Below are 24597 nucleotides of genomic sequence, written 5' to 3'. Positions count from 1 at the left end.
CTGCACATGCTGGGGAAAGTGTTTTTTTTTTTTTTTGCTTGTCTGTGACCGCACAGTTGTGTGGCAAAAGTTCAGCACATGACTTGAGGGAATTCACCCAAATTTTCTGGGCAACTAGTTGCAAGACAGCTTTCATGACGAATCATGTGTTTTAATCTGAAATTTGGTTTCCTAAAAGAAAATCATTGAAAATCTACAGTATATTGGGCAGAAGGTATTGTGCCTGCAAATTTTGTTTTTCTGTTACTGCCACTGTCCAAAAGACAAGGAAGTTTTCTGTTTTCATTTAAAGCTTTGGCTTTGCAAGTGAAGCTGACAAGGTTGCCATGAGCCTCTTAAACTGTGAACAGGAAGGGCAAGTGCTAGAGTGCTTGGGGGCAGTTTTCTCTGGTCAAGTGACTTGACAGATGAATATGGAGTAATTGCAAGCACAGGACTCAGCCAAGGCAGACGATGTTCAAAGTTATGAAAGACTGAATGAAAAGCTTCTATTATCAACAGATTGCATTATTTTTAGGATACATGTGTATCATATCAAAGGGGCATTTTAGGAAGAAAGCATTACTTAGAATCAAATATTTAGGGCTACTGAATGTTTATTGGCACAACTTCAAACTTGTGTCTCAATAAGGTGATTCACTCTTAAATGTTTCTGGACTAGGGCCATGGAAAATGAAGAACTTGGAAAGTCTAAGGTGTTTAGGATAAACTTACATAAAGGAAAGTAATTTTCCATCACCTCTGCATTGCCTCCCAGTTAAATCTATAGCTGGGCATAGAGTTGAAAAAGGTACCACTATATCTACAGGTTTTGCTATATACTGTATACACAAGCGCACACAAATGCTAAACACTACAGAAATACTTTACAAAGTGCAAGACATCATCTCAAAACCTTGTGCAAAAAACTCATCATGTTCTTTAAGGTTTTCTTTAACTATTTAAGTACCATCGTTGATATCTGGACACAGGCAGCTCTGCAGAATTAAAGAGAAAGAAAAGACGAACTGACGCTACCCAAATATCACTCAAAAACTGATTTTTAAAATGGTTGATTTGTATTAACTCATTATTTTTCCACAATTATTACAAACCTGGACCAAAAGTTACAGATGTAATTCCAGATTTGTTGAGAAAATATATTAGAAAAGTGATTCTGCGGTGAAAAAAAAAAAACTTAAGAAGGAAATGTTACTCTGTCAATAATTTGCACTTTCTACCATATGCTTGCTTAGCAGTCTCAAAGTGTGGCAAAATGCAACAGAAGAATGTGATTAGAAGTGTTTGAATGAAGTTTGGCAAGGGTGAGAAATTTTAAGTAGTCACCCTCCACCTCTCATCATCCACCCCCCCGCACACACACTCCCCCGAACGTCTACACAATCACACTAACACACAGATGTCAGAGAAGTCTGAGTGACTCTCCCCCTGTCACTGGGTGACTGCTGTGAAAACACCACCACCACCACCGCCACCCCTCCCGCCTCCCCCCTCTCTCTCCCTCTTCTCTGGACGCCAGCCTGACATACCAGACCTTGTTCGTTAGCGCATATTTTTACCCACCGTTACTAAATTAGGAAGCCAGAGGGAGCAAATGGAGTGTGGCTGCCAAGGCAGAAGAAGAAGGGTCTGATCAGGCTTGGGTTTGCTGAGGGTCCATGCCAACCCTACCAGCTTCATTAAGAGCCACTTGGGTTTCAGAAATAGAAGCCCAACAGGGACCGGGGCCAAACAGAGCCCTGAACGACCAGCCAAAAACTCACGGGACAAACAAACAAATAAACGAGTTGTCTCATGGCGTGCCAGAATCAACCGGCAGCAGCCATCCCAAGGAGCCATTAGAAGTTATCTTAGGCAGTCTTGCACACAAAATGTGCCCTGCCCCGAGTTTAAAAGTGGTGACGGTACACACACTGCCGGCCCGATACAGAATAAATTAACCTAGAAAGCTGTCTCCAGAGACCAATTTCTCAAAGCAGCCACAGAGACGTTACTTCTTGTTTATTTGGCATGGATATCGGGCCCTGATGTAAGAAAGGATATTTTCACAAGGAAATGTACATTTCCTCTTCTCGCTATGGGCACATAACTTTAATGTCTATTAAAGCACAGTGGAATAAAGATATACCTTATCCTTATTTTATTTTTCCAACCATATTTTAATTCTGAAAAACCTTTCAGTTCTCACTTACAATTCAGATCTATATGACCTTAAAATTGCAAGAACTATAAAATACAAAAACATTACATGGAACTGAAACAGACTATAAACTCCTTGTCATATAATAAATTCCTTAATGGTGGGAAAGCATGTTGCTGTGTAGTACACTGAATCTGATTTATCTGCATATTATTTGGAAAGAGGACAAAGCCTGTGAGCAAAAAACATATTTTAATCTGTGGAAATGCAGCTTTAGACAAACAATTAGAAAACACCGAGGAAATATTTACTCTTTTAAGCATTACAACTAGAAGCCACAGAGGAATGTGTTTCAGGTTCATTGTTTACCATCTCATCTGAGTGGCACCTCTCAACCTGTGCACCACAGTGACTTCAGCCCATTTAACACCCACCCATTAAAACTAATGAGCTATTAGCAGATGACTTTGAACAACTTAAAGGTCAGTGTTGCCTCTCCCATACAGTGTATTAACCATTAAGGATAAAGAGACGGTTCTGTACAGGATGGTTTTGACTGACTGACAGGGCTGCATGTTTTTCTTCTTTTGATGATGGTGTGTTCGATTTTATGGCCCTTGAAGGATGCTCTCATCATAAAACGCTTTGATGGTATTGAGATGTTAGCCCCTTTTTAATACATTAAAATGTGTGGATGATCAAATGAACATTTATAAATGATAAATACCTTCTTAAAATGCTAAGAAAATAGAAGCAGAGGCTGCAGTTTACATAATACTGAGGGGAAAAAAGGAAGGATGGCCTCGAGGCTTATATATTGCCTGTTTAACACTTTGAAGTATGCATGCCCCTAGGGATGGCCAAAACCCCAGCAATCACTTCTTAAAAGAGCACAACAACATTATAATACACCCTTGAGCACAACTGTAAAGCCTACAGTTTCTCCAGGGCCATTACTCGTGTGTTACTATACTGACATCTTGTGGACATAAATTGTGTCTCAATGAGGAGAGCCTTTAAATTGCAACTCTAGCCATTTATAAGACTTAGTACTTAATGTAGTAACACTACATTTTCTTTGAGTAGTAGCTACTCTGTTGGAAAATATAATTAATTTCATATTATAAGCACATGTAAGTAGGTTTATGGCTGCTCAAAAAAAGTGGGCCCCTGTTACTGCCTTGTTCATCCAACCTAGTCCTATGTGAGCTGTGTATTAATTTGACAGACACAAAGTGGAATTTGAGAAGCACAAAACTAAAAAAAAAAGAAATTAAATAAATAAATAAATGAAACATACCTTTAAAAATCCTCTCTAGTAAAAACTTTTTTTTTCACATCATAAAAAGCCTTCTGTAACATGTCCATGTGGTGTTTTTCACAAGCTTTAAGACAAAGTCAGAGTCAGCTTTCATATTGAAACTACAGTGTATCAATGACAGTCTCAAATCATGGATTAGACAGTCAGGGTTTCATACCAAACCTAAGAAACTAACCCTGTGAATCTGTTGAGTTGGGTATCATTATTCCTTTGCTGCAGAATTCAGCTTCGAGTTTGAACATGGATTGCTGAATTACTCCAGTATTACTACTAGCCACTGTGTTGTGCAGAGTATTTTTACAGTGTTTGAGAAATGTCATAGGTGAGCTGGTGTGCTTGAGCTGCAGTGAGTAGGGAGGGGTGGATGGAGAGAGAGGCAGGAACCACATAGTGTTTGCTATAAGTCATTTTAAGACACAAAGAGATCACCATCATGGAACAAACTTTCTAAAGTGTAACTTTACTCAAATGTCAGGCACCGTAAAAAAGATTTGTACGCAGATGCCCTCTTTAAACGGGGTCTAAAGATTGTACAAAAAGCACGGTTGTTCCTAAAATCATAATCATATAATTTATTAATTCCAAGAGACATTTCTAATGAAAGGTTTAAGCTGTACTTCAACGGATAATCAGTGACTTGGAAATGTTCTTAACCACTAAATATACCTTCCATATATAGGTGTCTTAGGTCATAGGTACCACAATTTGAGACTTAGTTCAGGCTGTGATTGTGTGACTTGTAGCGCCTCTGTTGAACTAAGCGAGTCATTTTTAAGGGGTTGAATACTTCGTCATTCACTTAATTCGCATTCTATATTTTAAAGTAATTGACATTACTTTGTAGAAATGTGTTTTCACTTTAACATGAAAGGCTCTTCTTTTGAAAGGCTTGTCAAAAAAAGCCAGATGAAATTTGAAGCAGAAAAGTGGGAAAACTGGTGGGCTGAATACTTTTCATTGACTCTATAGAGAGAAATCCACCTGACTGAAAGATTGTATTTGAGCAGGTTCTTTGGTGACAGTAGGAGAAAAAAAAATGACTTTAACAAGAAAAAAACTCTGGGAGAACCAGGCTCAGGGAGAGTGGTCATCTAGTTAGGGTAAGGGGAAAGGGAATAGTGAGGGATAGGAGTTGGAAATGAAACTACACTTTTATTGAGTTGTGGCCACACTGTTACTAAAGCTTTGGCTTTTAAGTACTGTAAAAACTCAAGGGAATTCTGTACGTACCATTAACTAGAGTAGCAAAACCACTGCTGTCCATTTTAAGTGCTAAAATGTAGTTGATTGATGCACTCTTTTGCAACCATGTGTCATATTTACAGCGTTTGTAGTTTTATTTCTAAGTCAAAAGAAATAACTATCTGTAATATCATGTGTAACCAGAATAAATTTTTTGTAATTTAGAAACGATGTATGAAGGTGTGTTTTCTACAAACACTGTGGTTCTTGAATGCGCCCCACTTCCTCATGTGCCTCGAGAAACAGCGACTCAAGAGATGGATTCTGTAGCAGAGTACCTTAGCGTACAGAGTATGACTTTAGGAGACTGGTTCCAGTAACTGGCATGCTTTCAGAGCTGAATTAAAGACATTGTAGCGTTTCTCTTACGGTAATATTTGGGGTTGTTTACAAAGTGGAGGAGCGGCAGCGGCTGGTCTCGTTAGCAACTGTCGCACGCGCAGTGTAACCACGGAAACACAACTATCATGGCGCCGCGACCGTTTAAATCACAAACCTGCCACACAATTTTGTAAAAATGGAAGACCAAGCAATGACTAAAACTCGACCTAATTCATCAGAGTCTCCGACCGAGTAAGTGTCCTTTTTTTTTTTTTTTTTTAAATTTTACCTACACGTTTGTTAAACTTGTTCAGCTCTACTCCAGTCCAGCTACATATCGGTGGTTCTGATGCTGACTTAGCAATCCGACCATTATATAAACAGCTCAACGACACTCTGTTCAGTCAAATAACTGGGTGTTTGTTCACGTGTTGCTTTTCCATAGTGTAACAGTGTTGACATCCCTCGTCTCACCGAACCCGCAGATCCCCACAAAGCCTGTCAAGCCCCCACAGAGCTGCGGATGTGTCTCCTGACTGTGGTTCGGATGTCCGGAGTCCCTCACAGACCCGGTGCGCCAGGAAGGAGTTCATAATGATGTCTCCAGAAGAAAAGCTCAAACACTTTGACAGCCAGGCCCAGGCCAGTGAGAACAACCAGGAGGTGAGTACAGTATAGGTCGTAGTATTGTTATGAGTAGTTTGCAATTAATTGTCCCCAGAAGATGTACTTTCACAATTTGTTATGCCGATTTATGTGCATAGATCCAAACAATCTGTAGGCACACCCCCAAGGCCACAACTAGTAACTACTCCGGGGGTAATTTGCAGGCACATTAGTGTCCTTTTGTGAAGTCCTATACTGGTTTTGATTGCATTTGGGATATGACATCGACATGGAGCATTTGGCACTGATTATTTATGTCCCTGTATGCAATTATAAGATGATAAAAACTCTTAGTTAAGGTTGAATACATCTAAATGGATGTATTGTAGTTGCATGGTAGATACAGAAGGCAGCATGCCAGGTCATGTTTTACACCAACATTTGAGTTTGGATTTGTCCATCATCCTTTCATTTATTAGCTATACCCATGTTATCTCATGGAGGGTTACAGGAAGGTGGACTCTTTTCCAGCTGACACTAGACAGATATGTGAATATGTTGCTGTGACTGGTAAGGAGATTACCAAACCAAGCATCCTGATATCTGTCAAAATGCTACAGCTAGTGTATCTAAATTTCTCAAAATCAGATTAAGGCCTTATCAAGCTCATAACCAGGATACTGATGTCAATATAATGTGATCACAATTGATAAAATAGATACTAGTAGTCTTCAGTTTTTAACACTTTTCATTTTTGTCTGTAAAATGTCAGAAAATCTATTTTTTTCAATTCCATAAATGAGAATGAAAGTAGGTTATTGTTTTTCATTAACAGGTCAAACCCCAAAGTTTTTTGGGTTAATGATATAAATCTTCGATTTTAAGAACGAGAACCAGCAAACGGCTGCTACTAAATGACAAACAATTGTTCATTTTTTAAGAAAGGTTGACAAGTGAAGTTCTCATGAATTATATGAGGTAGTATTGAAGTAAGGGTGTAATATATTGGTATGACTTTTGGTGTGTGATACAATGGCATATAAAGACACGCGATATTAACAGACATTCACTGTATGTGTTCAGTTTGATGCTTCCATTCAGGATCTGGTGCGTTGCGTGGCTCTGACAAGGCTAGTATATGGGGAGGGACACCTGAAACTGGCCCAGGCCCATGCCAGGCTGGCTAAAGCATATTTCTGTTTCAAAGGTAAGACTAAAAAGATGCTTTAAGGGTCAGTGTAAATCTCATCCAGGATTTTAATCACCTTACCTTGCATTAAAATCTTGAAGTTGAAATTGAGGCTATTATTTTACACACTTAAATCCAAAATTGACTATACATAAATAGTTCAATACAATCGATTCTTACATTTACTTCACAGTGCCTCACAGTGGTGTAGATACTTCAGTGATCAGTCACATTTCAGCCTGTTATTTTGCTTTTTCCTCTAATAAACCCCACGTAAGTATATGAAAAGATTATTGAATATGATAAGTCAATGTACAGTTAGTTTTTCAGTTTGTCAACAGTGTTGTCTGTTTCTCTAGGCTGGGCATTGCAGGCCCATGAGCACTCAGTCCTGGCCAAAGAACTGCTACCATTCTGCTCTTCCATCACCTCCTGCAAGCCTGAAAAGTTAGAGGTTCTCACATGTCTCCTGACCATACACCTCACACAGGGAGGTGCTTCACTTCTTACAGACAAATATCCTTTCAATAATAGGCTTGACTATATTGTATGGGATTGAACATATTTGTCAGCTCAAATGAAAAGCTTGAAAAGTCCTTGACTGCTCAACTTTGGTGGAGGCAGAATCGTCTTTCCTGGAGGCGGAACACATCGTCGATGAGCTTCATCAACACAGTGCTGTCAGCCAGGAAGAGAAGATAAAGACTCAGTTGGAAATCTCTACTGGTCTATGCAGGTACAGTAGTATGTCATTCAAAAAATAAATAAATAAATATATAAATATATAAATATAAATGTATATATATATATATATATATATATATATATATATATATATATATAGTCAAAATAAAGAAGTATTTAAGTCAGAATTTACATCCAATAGTGTTTAATATCAGGTGCAACTCTGTTTCTAGTAGTGCTGTCTGGTAATCAAGTGATTGGCTCTGTTTTCTTCCAGTATCATGTTCAAGTTGAGCCAAATAACTTTGCACCATTCCAAATTAAAAAGTAGCAGGCTTCTCAAGTGGAAATTTAAAGTATAGCCTGGAGCATGAGAATGTTTAAGCAATTTCTGTTATGTCTAAATATTAGTTTTTGTAAAAGTCTCCTAGTGTTCTCTACTATACTTTAAGTTTAAGTTTGGCCACAAGATGGCAATAGAGTCCAGCAACTTTGCACAGAATCTGCCTACAATGTTTATCTCAGAGATGCTTTTTTTGCTGACTTATTTATGCGAGTATAAACACCATTATTTCATGTTCTTTTGAAAACTACCTCTTATTCAGTCCGGATTTCCCCTATTATTGTCCAGTCCAATCAGCACAAAGCATGGGTGTTTTGTAATGATGCTTACAGACATGGTGGGTGGGGTTTCTGTATGTCCACTCAATCAGTGGCTGATGAAGCAAAGGCACAGATGGAACAGAACGATGTGTCCTGTTTTAAAGCATTTCTTCATGAACTTTCTGCCTTTCTTTAATTTCTTTATAGCCTTGGCCTTCTCCTCAGTTCTAAATCTCTCTGCCCCTTTGAGATATTGTAAAGCCCTTAGCTACTGTGTTAAATGCCAGCTGCTGTTTAGTTGCTTCAGACTGACTACCATTTATATGTTAAGTATTTGTTTCAACCGTTTTAGAATATGCAATTGTAACCTGATGGTGGTATTGTACAACTGAGTGCCCAAGGGTAGTACTACGTGCTTAGGAAAAGATTACAGAATTAAAATGATCATGGTGGAGACACCAACACAGAGATCAAGTGGAGTACAGATTGATAGTCTTTTACGGGAACTGTGTGTACTGGGAGTATAAAAAATAGCATCCACTTGTCATAGCTTAAATCACTGGTGGTGAAATTAGAAGCACAACCAGGAAAGAAAATATAGTCTTGCCTGGGTTTAGACCATCCTACTAATGTCTTCATGTTTATTTTGATCCTGTTAATCCTGGTATGTGAGACGACTTCTTGGTATCAAAGGCATGCGTCTTGACTCAGTAAATGGTTAATGCTCTCACTTCAGATCGAGAGCACTGAGGTGACGTGAGCTACAGCTATAGGAATTTGTAAATTATGCCATCTTGATCTGTTTCAGAGAGTCAGAGTTTGTTGACATGATGTGTGTAATTGGAAAAATGTGCAGACTCTGGCTTGTGTGTAAGCTTACTAAATCTCTTTTGTTAGGTGATGACTAAGAATTTGGCATGCGTCTAAAGCTCTGTCAGTCAACACTGTTGTGATGGAGGGGAATGTTCCCACCAAAGCCTGGAACAATGAAGTCAGCTCAGCTCTCGCTATAGATCCTCGTCCAAACATTCTGCTCAGTTTGAGATTCACTCTCAAGGTGTGCACTTGTGATCAATCAGTTGGGATATTTCTATCAGGTGGAGCTTTATTGTTAGGTTTAAATTTTTGTGTGTTTTTTTCTTAGTCTATGCCTGCGAAGATTGCTTCTTTTCTTTGCGTCATTGTGACCGCTGTAATAAAACTACAAATTTAGTTCACATATTCATCAATAAAATGATGTCTAATTGAATAAGAAATTAATAGAAATTCTCTCCACCCTTAACTTAATTTCCATGTTCATGCATCATATAATTGTGCACCCTGTTTACCAGTTTTGTGCAAATGGAGTTTGTACTGTTATCAGTGGTGCTGTTCCACTGTCCTTATTGTTTCTGTGGGCTAATAACTGTATAGTGTATGCAGCATGTATGCTCTCATGCTTGGATCCAGTTTCCAGTTGATTTCCTTTGAAAAATTTTGCTATTTTCAGTCACCCTTTATTCTAGCTGTAAAATTCTCTCTGATCAGTTGGCTGAAATAAAACCAGCAGGGATTCTGCTGCAGACAGCCACAGTTGAGACCAAATGGTAGTTAAGTATGTTTCTTTTTCACCCATATCCACCTGAGGCACTCAATATAAAGCCACATCAGTTAAAATGCCTTGTTTAAAGCACCGTACGGATTTGCTGAAGCAGATCGTTGTGTTTTTGTCGCTCTGTTTTCACTTTGGCTCGGCCTTACTGTATCATTTTCCAAATGAGAGTCCAGCAAACTTGCGTCAACCATTTTCTGGAAACATTTACAGAAGAGTGCTGTGTGGCTTGCTTGGCAACACATCTACAAATCCTTAATTATATTAATTCCCAGGAATGTGGACTCTTGGTATATTTCAGTGGGATGTGGCATATTACTGTTCCACCAGGAAGTGCGTAAGGATGTAGAGTGAATGAGAGGATAGAGAGGCATTGTGTCTGTTTGTCCATGCAGGCAGAATGGTAGGACTTGAGCCATGCTGGAATGTAGTTCAGCTTCAGCCATCTCCGCTGCCCTAAAAGGACCTGAAGTGCCTGCCCAATGAGCACTTATGGGTGGGGCATTTCTACTATCCATCAAGACGTGTCAGGATAATCTTAGATTCATGGGAAAATTAGAAGAAATGAGTTTTCACTGTGTTTTTGTAACCTGTGCTGCTGGTACATAGCCACTGAGCCATAAATACCCAAATTCATGTGGTTCAGAGACGTAAGAATGTGAAGCTTATATTTTTGGTTCCCACACATGATGGCCACAGTAAAAACATTTGATTGACTCACAATACTGGAAGGCACCTTAGACAACTCTTAAATCAAATGGGACACTGCCACAGACTGATTTTGGTGTGTATTTGACTTGTCATTTAGAAAACCACATAAAACCACTGTATATTCTGTACAGTGTGGACAGACTTTTGAAAGGGGGTTTCCTGTACTGTTTTGTGATTGTAATGTGGCTACAGACTGCGTAGTGGAGTGCATTTTGCCCTCTGACAAAGGCCACCCCCTTCACTGGAGAGCTGAATTAAATTTAGAGTCCATTAGAAGGTTAGCGCCACAGCGTGATGGATCCCATGTCCTTGCTGAGGATAATGCAACCATCCACTCTTCCACCCTCGTGCTCTGTAGTAGCCAAAACAACTCCATCCAGCAGGACAGGAAAAGACTGGCTTTTGAAAGAGCAAAGAGCACATGAAGCTTAAGAGGAACACGTACACAATCGGGCGACAAATTGTTATAGAAAGCACTGTTGCTATCCCTGTTTTCTCAGGTACTATGCTTAGATCTCCACCTCCCGGACTCCAAAAACATACCCTAATTTAGACATATTGGAATGGGAATTTAAACACGCTGAAGGGGTTACGAGCAGGTTAACCCTTAGTCCCGAAGGCAATTTATTTGTGAATGGATGCAACCAAAAAAAGAGTTAGAAAATCAACTTTTCCCTCTTATAGTCTGCACTGCACCAGGCTTTAGCTGCAGACATCAGCCAAAGTCTTCCCCTCTCTGCAAGGCCTCAGTTTGGCTAGACACAAAGTAATTACTTCAGTAACAAGAAACAGGCTCATAGCATTGAAGTAGCAGGTGTGAGGTTATATAGAGCACAGAAAATAATTTTTCATTTTTTAAAATAATACTTTGTTGATCCCTGTACAGAAAACAAAATGCAGTGTTGGCTACAGAATGTATACTGCAGATGTAATGGGTTCAGAATATTTTAGTCCCTTATAGGCTTGTATACCAGGCTAGATTGGTCACTGTCTAGTCATTTTGTTTCCCAGTAAACAGAAGAAACCTCAGTAAACAGAAGGTGTATCCTTCTTCTATGATGGATTAAATCATGCAACCAATGTTTTGTGGGCAGAATAAGGCAGCATTGTTAAGTTACAGTATATACAATCACAATGGTAAAATTATAGAGGGGTTGTAAACATATGAAGGATAACACTGAGCAACATCCATGTGGCATCATTATGTCTGCCTGTTCGTCTCTAACAGTCTGCCTGTTTTTATGCCCTTTCTGCTCCACAGGGTCTATAAGAGGCAGAACAGACCAGAGGCAGCCTTGAGCCAGTGTGAGAAGTCTCTGCAACTGCTGAAGGACTGTAATAAGCCAGAAAAGGCTTGCTCTGTCTATAAGGACATGGCCACCATTGAACAAGACAGAGGTCATTTGGACCGAGCCATAGAGCTTCTTTCCAAGGCAAGACGTCTATCACTTAGGCCACTTTCACATCATAAACAACTCTTCTGTACAACATACACAAACACGTGAGGCCTTCTTTAAGGTAAAGTACCAGGCTGTTTTATTAGGTAAGGTTGCTACACCTCTTATTTGGTGGTACGTGATCTGTCTCATTTCACCTTGTTTCTGCTAGGCTCATTCCATTGCTATGAGTCACAACCCAGAGGAGCTAGAGGGGGCTCAGATCTCCCACAGCCTGGCCCTCATCCTTTCTGCTGCAGCAGAGCCCCATCACAATGGTGAGTCTATTCATATAAACAGGCTTGGCCTGAGCAATATGCACAAGGAGTTAATTAGGATGTGAATATCCTATTGTCTTCTTATATGTCAAATTCTTTAAGATGGTGTTATGGAAACTAGCCTTATAACACTCTTTTGAAAACATGTCCAAGTTCAGCCCTGTCAAAAATCTCAAGGCAAATGTATGCTTCTTGGTTGCTATGGAAATCATAACATCTGGAAACTGTGAAAATTATCAGCCTGGATTTATGGGGAAAATTATCATAGCAGTACAAGTTTTCATGATCAGCAGTAATGTAAAATTTTTGGCATAATTTAAGCTCACATGCATCATTTTTTGGTGTTTTCCCCATGCTGCGGTAGACTCTGCAGGACACTACTTTGAGCAGAGTCTAAGTGCATACAGGAAGTGTACAGGTCCACAGGATCCAGTCTTTCTTATTGCCCAGGACGACTTTTGCCGCTTTCTCCTCACGAATGGACAGCAAGAGGTGACACACACTCGCAAACTAAGATTTTTTTAAGATCAATCAATGTCACCATTAAGATTTCCTTTCAGGTGCAGAATATCACACATCTCATATTTTTGCTAATACAATTTTGAAACACAGATTAAAATAATTTTCACGCATTTTCTCAATAGAGCTGCATCATGAAAACATTATCTCAGAGCCTGTAACTCTCAGGTGGTTGGTTCTATTTGCCATAGGACAGACGGTAAGAGATAACTAGTCTATTTTTAATGTACCATTGCAGAAGTGTGTAGAGATCCAGAGAACCAGTCTTGATTCTAAAAGATCTGCATTTGGTGATGTGAGTGCTGAAGTTGCAGAAACCCTTCTGCTTATTGGAAGTGTGGAAATGACTGAAGGCAAGATGAACCAGGCCCACAGGACAATGACAAAGGTAATTATATATTTTTCTTGTTTATCACCTCATAGGAGTAATGTTGGACAGAGTAGTCGCTGCCATTGAACGTGACGTTGTCCCTGTCAAACTACTGGGGAATTTTTATTAAAGGCCCAGCAATCAGCAGGTGTGGCCACCTACACCAGTTAGAGGGTGAGAGGACTGATCATACATAGAGTCTCTTTCATTTTGTGGTGAGCTATTTCCATCATCTCTCTAGAGCTCAGTGTTATCAGAGTCGCATGCTAATCTTGGAAGGGTGCAGTGTGCAGAGCTGCCCTCCCTGGTGTAAAATATCACACACAGTGACTCTGTGTTTCTTCAGTCTGGATGGACCCTAACAGATGGGCATCACAACTTTGGAAAGAGAATGGCAGTTTGCTAACTGCTGTCAATTAAAGGGACACTGACCCCAATTAGTTTAGTAGGCCATTATGTCCTTTGAAACAACAGTGACATTCTTCTGTCTTTCAGCACACAGGCATTGAATAGTCAGCAGCCTTTAAGTTAATCTAACCACGTTTCTCCTCTGTAGTTATTACTGTCTTACTCCATTTCTTATGTAACATACTGTTTTTGTTTTTAAAACACTGTATGACCGCACATTTGCCCCATGAGATCACTTCTGCCATCGACTGAACATACTGAAACACACCATGACAGGGGGCTTGCTCCATACTAGTAATGACATGCCTGTAAATAAAGGAGCCTGGTTGCTATGTTGTGTGGTGTTGTTACTGCTATCTGAGTGCAGAAGGGGTCCAAGTATGACGGGGTGCATCAGGGCTTACTCTCTCCACTCCACGTACGACGAGTAACCTTTTCTAAAGCTCACTGACACAGAGCAGATATATCCGGATCGTTTTTTATAGCTGTCATCATGACACCAGTTGTGCTCTGATTGAGTAACTTTTGCTTTTCCAGTGGAAAACTGGTTCGTACAGTCGATACAGTGCACAAGAGCTACTAAAAACAAAGAGAACAATGGTGCCCACACAGACACACATTTGACATTCCCCCTTTCCTCTGAAGTACTGCTGAAAAAAGGGCCTTCCATTACATCAACCTTAGCAACAGTGAAAACATCCAAGGGGCCAGATGGATCTGTTCCAGATTACCAGTGTTTTACTTTCCCTGGTGAAGAGCGAAGCTTTTCACTCCCTATTCCTCAGCTTTTACAAAGTTCCCTTCACATCTTGCTATTCATGATGATTGCAGAAATAGCTGGCAGGCTTTTATCATATCTGTTACATCACTGTCACTCTGTGCGCACGTTGTGCAATCATATACATGTGTTTACTGTTAAATGTTCTGACGTTTCTGGAGTGTAAATCAAGTAATACTTTCTTACGTCATAGAACTCAGCAGTCTTTGCTCATTTCTCTAATTTGATTAAATCAAACTACAGACAGAATGGAAGATGACTCAGGCTGAGTCTTTAATTTGTTGCCTACTCCTCAGCTTCCTGGGGTGTTGGTTTAGAATCCTTACAGTAAATCTAGGAGATCCCCCTCGTTGACTTGATGCACTGAGTGGACAGCGCAGGTGTTTTATAAACCTTGGGCAGCTACAGTGGTTATTTTGGTATGTTTAGTGCATTCACATGTTGCTAGGAAATGTTGCTTCCCCTCTGAGTATGAGTTGCCCCTCTCATCTTTCACTGACCACTCCCTCTGCTCTCAATATTTTTTTTAATTGTAGTGCCTGAAGATCCAGAGTTTGTTGTATGGTCCTCAGCACAAGAAGACAAAAGCTGTACAGAAGGCTGTGGACATGCTTGCTCGGTAAATCTGCAGAACATGGAATTATATATAAAGTTAACTAAAGTGTAATTCCTATTAAGACAATTCACTCTCCTGATAATAAATTGCCATTTAACATTTTTATTTTAGTAGTATAATTACATTTCAAGATGTCAGTGAAGCAACAGATGTGTAAGAATGCAGCCCATGTTTTAGTGATTCAACCATGTACCGTCTGTTTTCAGGGCACCAGAGGTGGCTGAGAGACTGCAGAGGCAAGGTAGAAGGAAAACAGTACCTCCCACTTTTCCACATGTACCATCCAGTGGTAACGATGAACACTCCATGTCTGACTCTTAAATTTTCATTTCTTTTTTTGTCACTACAATAATGTTAAAAGTGTGCTGTTTTTTGTGTGTGTTTAAAAAGTATCCGTCATGAATATGCAGGTAACTGCCACTGCCTAAAATCAGTTGCTCATTATTTCAACTTATTTGACCTGTTTTTGTCATTTTGTGCATCAGGTGAAATAAGATGGCCTTAAAGAAATACTCACACAAAACATGCCCACAATATGTTTTAATGATGTTAAGATATTAATTAATTTTAGTAGGGGCTGGAACCAATGTCAACCAAAGCAAACTGTCATTTGTACAGAATACAAATTACAATGTCAATAAAATCGTTGATGTTGGTCTGTCCATTTCACATTCATTTAAGACTGACTCAAACATTTTTTCAGAGGTCCGTAGATTTCCTGTATGCTTTTGTACAATTTGTTCATGCTATGAAATGGCACATAGTATCCAGATTCCACTGCATACACACATAAAAAGATACAGCTTAAGTGCACCGATGTATTAGTGTTTGTGTTTAAATTGTTTGCAGGTAAGAAAATGTATGGAAAACGGCTATATCTGGGCATATCAATGCAACAAAGCCCTTGAATTCTGGTTTCTGTCTGCAGATTTCAGATTATTTCAAATGAATATATTAAGAAAAGCACAGCATTTATGTTAAATATTGCATTTATGCATTTTCAACATAATGCCAAATCTACAAAGATGTTGCTCAGTAGTTACAAAGTCTAAGTTATACAACCACTTAGAGAAAATGTCCAAACCGTGTAGTGTAACCATAGAGTTCCATTTCCACCTCTACAACTAGTGCACAACACAACAAACCCCAGGGAACACTCAGTGCCACTAAGCTGATGATCCAAAAATAGTCGCAGTCATAAACACACTCTTAGGCCAGAGCAAAGGTGAATCCTTGAAGCCAACACTGCGTTAGCCGACAAACGCGGACAAGTGAGACGTGCCATAGTCAACATACATCACAACCGGATGTGATTACATATCACAGTTACTGGACATTCTTAATTCATTAAGATTCTGACTACTGCTTATCAAATTGACAGAAATGTTTGGAATTCTAAATGGTACAATCCACAATTTTGAATTTCCAACCTACAGTTACATGTTCAGACTAAAATGTTCACTTTTGGTAATGTAGAAATGCATGGCATTGATACACACCACGTAAACATACACTTAGCAGAAACATGTTTCTCAAAAACTGCGCTGATCATGTAACTCCAGTTTGGTTGAAATATACATGATCCTTTTTCTGCCAATTATTTAAAATGTGCAATTAGTTGTGAGTAAATAATCACTTTTAAGTGTCACAATTAGTTGAAAGTTTCTTAAGACAAATGTCAAAAGACATCATGTTTTTAATCACTCCCACCATACTACACAAGCTTAACTCTGTTCTGTACACATTAGTGACTACTTCTTAAAACAAACCACTGTGTTCCTCGATCTAATATGTACTAACAACATTCCATTTTGTAGAGGTGCCCAAGACACAAGAAAATTAAAACCCCAGTCTGCTAGTGGAACAGCAATTCATGCGTCTAAGTGTCCTGTGTTGTCTACATGAAATGTTGACCGAGGACTCAGGATCATGGCAAATACAGCCATTAACTGATGGCCTGGTTGATGTTATGCCGTAATCTGCAGAATGGGCTGTTAAAGCTATTTAGCACAGGTTAGTACAAAAATAGAGGAATCTAAAGAGAATAAGCAAAGCTATTAGAAGATAACTTGGTAGTTATGAAAAGGTTAAACATACTAACGCAACACACATCAGTATTGCCTACCATAAAAAATAGCTACAATATGTTGATGTTTCACTCATAAGTTCATCTAGTCCTTATTAGTATTAGTACTGAGTTTTTTTAGTACTGCTATAATTAATACCAAAGACTATATTAATCCGATAATTGTAACTAAATAACTGGATTTACTCCAAGCTTTAGGCAGCAGAATTTAAGTATAATAAAAGAGCACACCAAAATCGCTTAGATATGTGTGACTGCAGAAATTACCGCATTATTACAGTGTGTGGACTGCAGCATTAGGATAGCTTCTGAATGTGCACTTCAGCATACAGTCATACATTGGCAATTGTTGAGTTTGAAAAAATTTCTGACTTAAATCTCTCTCAGTCTTCAGAGGGGTTCTCAAGGTAAATTGTTGCGACTCTTTTCTCTTGAGAAATCTTCACTGGCGTCTCCAAGATGTGAGACTGCAGCTCTGGCTCTGAAGTACCCTCAGCATGGCTTTCCTGCACATCCATCTGGAAGCTGAAGGACTTCTCTGGTTGCCCCAGTTTAACGTATCTCTGAGTGATATCAGACACAGATTCTCCTTCACTGCCGAAGACGTCAAAATCCCCACAATGAGCATCATCTTCTTCAACAACTCGGATGCTGTAGCCTCCTCCTGCCCCGCCCTGGAAGGCTTTCTCCAGCCCTAGGTTAGAGGATCTGAGGGCTGCCATGATCTGGTCTTCAGACAGATCATCTCCTGCATCCAGCAGTCCAGACTCTTCCAGGCTTTGAGAGACATTTAGCTCTGCAACTATGGTCATGGTGCCATTGTCAGTTGACTGTTGCACTTTTTTGACATCGACAGCCACATTCTGGGGACTTTCACTGCTCACTTTTGTGAGGAAAGCCAGCTCCTCTCTTAGTGGACCTGACACAGAGCTTTGTAGCTTCTCGAGGGCCCCTTTCAGCTGATCTTTAGGCTCCAAAGAGTCCTCTCTCAGGAACTCAAGCACCGACTCCTGCACTATAGGTGAGACCCGAACCTCTTCTTCAATGATGCACTCTGGAAAACTCTCTTTGACAAATAGGCGAGCTCCTGATGGTAACTTGTATTCTTCACTTTCCTCTACAGTCACTCTTTTCTGGGGAAGGCTTTCATCTTGATAATACCTCTCATCTGACAGGTCATCTACAATGCCATAATGGCCATATGAAGTTATCCCACCACCCTCCTCAGGTTCAGAAAGATTGTCATCTGGTGTAGAGACAAAATACTCATGAGAATCTTGGTCATGGGAGAAGTGTGAGGATTCACTCTCTCTTGAGACCTCTTGAACTTGTACATATCCACCCTTGGACTGATCTGTGCCAGACATGGAGGATTGCATGGCATCATCATCGTCCTTCTGATTGCCATGGGGGACATTATCTAGCTCCTCAATTTGGAAATATGTAGAGGGTTCATAGAAACTAGATCTGGACTTCTGTTCTACCTCAAGCTCCTCGTCATTGTAAGACTCCACAGGTTCCTCAATGATTTCCACATTGACCGTCTTATTTTCTAGGTTTTCTCCTCCCTGGAGGCCACTTAGCAGATTTGTGATCATGCTTCCTGTTGCTGTATCCTTGATGTCCTCCAGTGAGACCTTCTTCACACCTTGGCTCAGTATTTCATCCAGAGCAGAGTCCTCAGAAACATCCAGCTCTTCTTCCATTTTGGACTCCAGCACAATCTTTGTTTTAGTCGTTCCATCTTCCAGCTCCATTTTCTCCACATGATATCTGACCTTTGACTCTCCCGATGAGCAGGCCTTAGCTTCTAAACCTGCTGGTTTGATCACTTTCTCAATTATCTCTTCTACAGACACAGAGTCTAAAATCTTCTTCTCAGATGGGCCTATTGTAGACTCTGTTCTCTCTTTGTCCTTGGACTTGTCATAATCGCTGCCTTTCTCTTTTTCATCTGACACATGCTTTTTGCCTTCTGTCTCAGTTTTCGTGTGTTCGAGGGTCATCATTGGCGGTGGCACCACTTTTACTGATGTGGTCTCAGCTGCAGAAGACTTAATGGGGCTAATTTGCTTCTCTACTTGTTTGATTTTCACAGTTTTATCCTCTGCTTTTGTTTTCTGACTCATTTGCTTTTCTCTTTGGCCCATTTGCGTATCTTTGGTGCTGGTGGCGGTAGTAGTGGCCGAAGCGGCAGCCCGTGCTTTGTTGAATGAGATCATGTCCTTCCTGGATGTCGGACTCTGATGGCGAGTTCTCTCTGCAACTGAAATGGGAATGACCCTAGAGGGACTTCTCGACCCAGAGAGAGGCACAGGGGATCTTCCCAGACTGGATGTTGGTGGTGAGTACCTTATGTCCATATGTTGTCTGGTGGTTAGGGTGGAAGCTCGTGGAGTGTAGGGTTGGGAAGGCATCTTGATTTCTGGGAAGTAGTTAGCATAAATAATTAATGACGCATTGGCACTTTCTATTGAGTGTTGCAAAATATCTGAGCATATTCCCATTTAAATAGGTAGACATAATATTATCTGATGATCATGATATGAACAGAAATGACTCAGAAACACTTTTCAGTACAGTACCTATTATTCTTTCTCTCTGATGTTGAGTCCCCCTCCTTTGCGCATCTTGCAGACCTATTGTCTCCCCTTCCAGGAGAGCCCTAAACAGAGAAAAGAGACAAGATAAAACACTCTTGAAGACAAATAAAGCTGCAAATAAATCTAGAGTAAATCTCTGGCTATCCCCTTCTTTCAACAAAACAATTTTCTCATGCATTTACAAAAACAAATCAAAGACAAATACCTCACAAGATGGTGTACTTCATTCAGCTCTGCCATTTCAACCCTCTCAAACTAAACTCAACAGGCTTACAAGACGGTATGAATCCAGGACCTGGCCATATAGGGTAGTAATCATCAAAATCAAAACAAGCTGCTGTAATCTAATAAATAATGTCGTAAATACTGTTGAAATTAGTTTAAGCAGCTCACCTTTCCTTGGCCATGCTTCAACAAGCTTACAACAGCAACAAGTGCCACAAAAAAGAACAACCTCTCTGGAGAGTGCCTTCCAAAAGACTGACCTAAAAATAACGACTACAATACGGGGCTGACCACGCTTCCCAATGAATCCTAAAGCAAAAGCTGACTCGTGACACGTACCAAAACACATGCTGCCGCCACGTCTCTAAGCAAGCATTCTGTCTATTTAAAACATTCAAAACAAACCAGATGTGCCTGTAGAGAATACATAAAGGCACACTGGAATAGATAGTGTTCTGGAGAACTTCCTGAGAATTGACTTCATAAAATTTAGGCATCAATTAACAACTTGAAGACTATTGAAATGCGGTGCAAATGGAGACAGAAAGTTATTATACAACAATGGTAACTTCAAAGATATACCCTTGAAATAATGTGAAATACTGCTTATTAACTGCTTTATAAATAGCCTTGCCATTCAGTAAAAATAGTCTGTTCTTATGTCACCACATGTGATCTGGTAATGTTATGAGCATGAAGACTAGATGTACTATGCTATAACTGGATAAGATATGTCAGATATAATTAATTTTGCTTCATCAACACAAATCACAAAGTTCTAACAACTTTATCAAAGATGTATGTATAGTATTAATGACAGTATATGTCAGCTAATCATTTTCACTTAGAAAGGAGCACTTAGTGCCAAGACCAGGAGGAAGCGAGCAGCTGATTTATCCTAATGTGAAATGATGACATCACTAATTAAGTTAGGAGTAACTTCAGGAACGGGTGGGCTACTTTGACCAGTCATCTGTTCTTGAAAGCATGGAATTATCTCCAAAGAAGGAATATAAAGCCTAAATTAATCAAAAAAAGTTTATTATGTAGAGCTATACATTTCTGTCCTGGCTGTATTTTCACATGTACTCCTACTTTTCCTCACAGAAATCAATCATACCCCCAGCTCTTATCCCTTTTAGGTTCAACTTAAATTTTGTTAGTGAATAGCTTTGTGAATCTCATACTCTTTAAACTAGAGTAACATTTAAAGGACATATTGTGCCTTTTTTCAGCAAATTAATGAAAGTCTCACAGGGCCCTGGAATGTGTCCCTCAATTTTTCAGTTTAAAATACACCATAGATGGTCCATTTTTACCAGGACTGTTTTAGCCTTGTTCCAAACAGACTCTTTTAGTGTCAATAAATTTAAAAACAGAATTGCTGCTGTCCACACCCTCTTCAGGAAGAAGACTCTCTCTGCGTCCCAGAACAAAACAAGACAGGTGGCCACAAGACAGCTGACATAGACGGGGATAACCAGAACTTTGTATCTCTTCTAACTTTCTGTCTGAGCGATCATTTTGCGTGGACATTCACAGCACAGTTGATGTTTTGAACGTGCGTATGGTGAGTCTGTCAGACAACATTCAGGTTCTAAAATCAGTAGTTTAGGTGCAGAGCAGCAGCTTAGAAATGGTTCTGCAGGGACTGCTGGCTGATATGTAGTATTAATGGGCTGTGTGTTCAGTCACTATTTCATGTTCATTTCATTGGCTGACAACAGAAAAACTAATAAATTAGCTCAAGGTAGTAAATAAAACTGGCAGCTGCTAATTCTAAATGGCTTACCTGGGAGCAGCGAGCAGTGAGAGGGCAGGCTTATGCAAATTTTTTTAGCTCAGTGACTACTGACTCCTCAGTTTCTACATCTAAATAAAACATGACTGACTTGTAAAGCTGGGAGGCCATCTAGTTAAGGCGGGGGCTTGAGGAATGACAGTGGTAAGTGGCTTCATATTTAAAAGGATTTTCATCAAATGAGACCTTTAAATCAACGTTTCAAGAAACCTTGATCTGCTTTTTTTTCCAGGCACCAAACCCTCATTTTCCATATCTTTTATTCATAGAATGCATGTGAACATCTCACAGTTGGAACAGCACTGGTTTAAAAAACTAAAATGAAAGATGGATGAATTTTACATAGCTGCTTTGGTTTTACCATCCGTTCAGTTGCAAATTTGGGACTTACTGAGTTGTTTGAATGTAGAATAGAGCTGATTGTCCCTCAAGTTCATGAAAAAACTGTGCTTTTTCTACTGAGGCAAAATGTCTGTTGGGAAAAGGCCTTTTTCTACTCATAGTGATGCTTTAAATAATTGATTTGCTGTTACTGAATGACGGACAAAGCACGAATAGGCCCATTACCTGTATGCAGCCACCTCCATGCCCAGATCCATCTTCACCTGCAGAAGGTGCTGATGGTCTCTCATCTTTTCTTCTATAGTGTCGGCCATGGTGTTCCTCTCATGCTCCAGCTGCTCAATAATCATCTGAAGGAAAGAAAACAAACACATTTTCAAGTTTTCAGTTTGCCCACAGTTTTAATTTTACAAGTCTGTGGTCATTCCATTGGGTATTATGAGTCTTTTTGTTTGTTTAGCCATGCAGTTTAACTAAAAACACAGTAATCACTCAAATCTCTTGTTAACCATAAGTCTATCACCGCAATTTTTACTGCAGCCTGTTGACAAAACTCATTTTTCCAGTTCCAAAATTTCAGACCAACAAATCAGGTCTCATCAAACAGTAAAAACTTCTGATTACTACATTTTCCTGTAAAATTTGACATCCAATTACTGTAATTTTAACATGTAGTTAAACTGAGAAGTGTTGGATGCTACTACATGGAAATCAGCCCTGCAGTGTGCTGCCAATGCTGTCATTTGTAACTGACTGACCTTACTTGGAGCTCCATCTTTAGGAGGCTAATAAGGATTTGTCGGTCTGACAGCTAATTGGTTTAAGTGGCTGGAGTAATTTAGCAGCTATAAAGCACTGGGCAGGTCCGATGTGTTCAGCTAGCCAAGCTATTCAATCCTTTTATATTGAGGTCAAACGTTGCACGCATGAAGATCCATGCTTTGGACAGCTAGGGGAGCACAAACCTGCCAGGCACCACTTCATGCTGGTCATTATGTACTGAGGAGAATCTATCCCATGTGTTAGGATGCACGCCACAAAGGTAGTCATAAATCTAAACCTAGAAATAGATTGAGGATGTGATAGTTTTTGGGCTTAAGAATCAGTATGATCCATGTCAATTCATTTGCTGCAGCTTTTCAGTGCTGCAGCTGCACCAGTGCCTTTAAGGGACAGTGGGTGTGGCAGGGGGAGAGGGACTAGCCTCGCCCTTCTCCTGTGCCTCAGTGGAATGAAAAGGAGATTATTCTGTCAATATTTTCTGATTTTTAACATTAAATGTGGTTAAATCTTCACTTTGGTCTCTTTGAAACATTAATACACACCTCCTCCGCTCTGCTCTTTCTTAATGCATTTGTCCTCACCTGATATTCACTGAAGTCCACCCGGAATTTTTCGTGCATGTTCATCAGCTGCTCCTCGAGACGCACTTGAATCTGTCCTTGTCTTTCCGCCTCTTTGCGCATTTTGTCCAACTCACACGCGTACAGCATCTTCTCCCTCTGCAGGTCGCTCAGCCTGGCCTGGTCCGCTTTGATCGACTGCTCCATCTCCTCCACCTTCTGCTGGTACATATCAAAGGTCTCGATCCATCCCTGGGACAGACCTCTAGCGTACTCTTGCACCTCCTCCATGGAGACCACCGGAGGGCCGCGGTAAGTTTGCGTGATGAGGGGAACCACCCGGGACTCCACCTGGTGCCGGAGTTGGCTCGTTTCTTGCCTGTGCGCATCCTCCAAGCGTCGGTACTCGTTCTCCAGTTGAAACAGCCGCTGCTGGAGTTCGCTGTTGGTCTTGTGTGCGTGTTGGAGCTCCTTCTCGCAGCCCTTGAGCTCCCCGCTGATGTCCCTGCACACATCGGTCTGCTCGCTGCACAGAGACTGGACCATCTGCAACTCTCGCCATATCTTCTCCCTCTCCATCTCCGCCTGCGACTTCTCCAACGACAGCTGCCCCACCATTCTCCGCAGATCCTGCATCTCAGCTTTGTAGTTATGTTCCCGATCAGCGGTCCTCACCTGTCTGAGTTGATTGATCTCCGCGATGAGACGCGCATTTTCTTGCTCCAGCTGCTTCGTCCTGGACAGATACTGGGCAAGTCTGCTGTTGAGCTCCTGCAGCTGGTGTTTCTCGGTCTCAAAAGTCCTCTTGAAAGGAAGCATCGTTGCATCTAACAGTAAAAAAAAAGTGATTTTTCAAAGCAAATCAAAGCGTGTTTGGTGAATTGTTCAGGAGACGGGATGTCCCGGTGTCATTTGCGTGTGCGTCTGTGGGCGCAACTGTGATGTAATTTGCGAGCGGTGGCCTTTGACAAGTGCAGGAGGAGGAGGGCGGGTCCTAATGCATCAGAGGAGCGTCCCAGGCGCGTCCCAGCTCCTGACAGATGTTGTGGTGCGTTTAGGTGCTGTCTGAAAGAGTAACATTATGCACTGACAACCAAATGATAACAGTATGAGTAAGAGAGATCAAACTTTACAAAATAACAAACGAACAAAAAAAGTCACACTGGCCAAGATAAATGGTCCGTGTACGGATCTGGTAATTGGATTTTCCGTTCTGAAACGGGTATTGAAAAACAAAAAACGAGTGGTTATTTGATTTTCGTTTTAAAATACAAAAATTAAAATTGAAATACAAGGCGTTTTTCCTTTTCATGATCAAAAAGGGATATACGATTTTTTTTTAAAAATGCCTTGATTTTCGTTTTATATTTAGAATAACAAGAAA

The 24597-nt window shown here is 40.3% G+C and overlaps 2 protein-coding genes across 3 annotated transcripts; one reads left to right on the top strand and one right to left on the bottom strand.

Annotated features, from left to right (window-relative positions):
- Positions 1-4934: 4934 nt before the first annotated feature.
- On the top strand, positions 4935-15468 carry ttc23 (tetratricopeptide repeat domain 23). 2 transcript variants are annotated; one of them, XM_055009203.1, is made up of 11 exons: positions 4935-5276; positions 5470-5687; positions 6714-6837; positions 7179-7335; positions 7430-7555; positions 11670-11841; positions 12017-12122; positions 12487-12614; positions 12880-13029; positions 14734-14816; positions 15020-15468. In XM_055009203.1, the coding sequence occupies exons 2-11, from the start codon at positions 5619-5621 to the stop codon at positions 15132-15134; spliced, it is 1230 nt and encodes a 409-aa protein (XP_054865178.1). In that variant the 5' UTR covers positions 4935-5276; positions 5470-5618; the 3' UTR covers positions 15135-15468. The 2 variants fall into 2 exon arrangements, with proteins under 2 accessions (XP_054865178.1, XP_023120486.2); XM_023264718.3 differs by having other exon boundaries at positions 4936-5276; positions 5510-5687.
- On the bottom strand, positions 15339-24168 carry synm (synemin, intermediate filament protein). Its single transcript, XM_023264717.3, has 4 exons — positions 23235-24168; positions 22096-22220; positions 19485-19564; positions 15339-19324 (listed from the first exon to the last, which is right to left on the bottom strand). Exons 1-4 carry the CDS (start codon positions 24030-24032, stop codon positions 17283-17285), a joined length of 3045 nt encoding a protein of 1014 aa, XP_023120485.2. The 5' UTR covers positions 24033-24168; the 3' UTR covers positions 15339-17282.
- Positions 24169-24597: the final 429 nt, after the last annotated feature.

The sequence above is a fragment of the Amphiprion ocellaris genome, chromosome 3 (genome assembly GCF_022539595.1).
Source record: "Amphiprion ocellaris isolate individual 3 ecotype Okinawa chromosome 3, ASM2253959v1, whole genome shotgun sequence".
Taxonomy (NCBI): domain Eukaryota; kingdom Metazoa; phylum Chordata; class Actinopteri; family Pomacentridae; genus Amphiprion; species Amphiprion ocellaris.
Note: the sequence above shows the minus strand (reverse complement) of the source record. Positions and strands in the feature narration are given on the sequence as shown.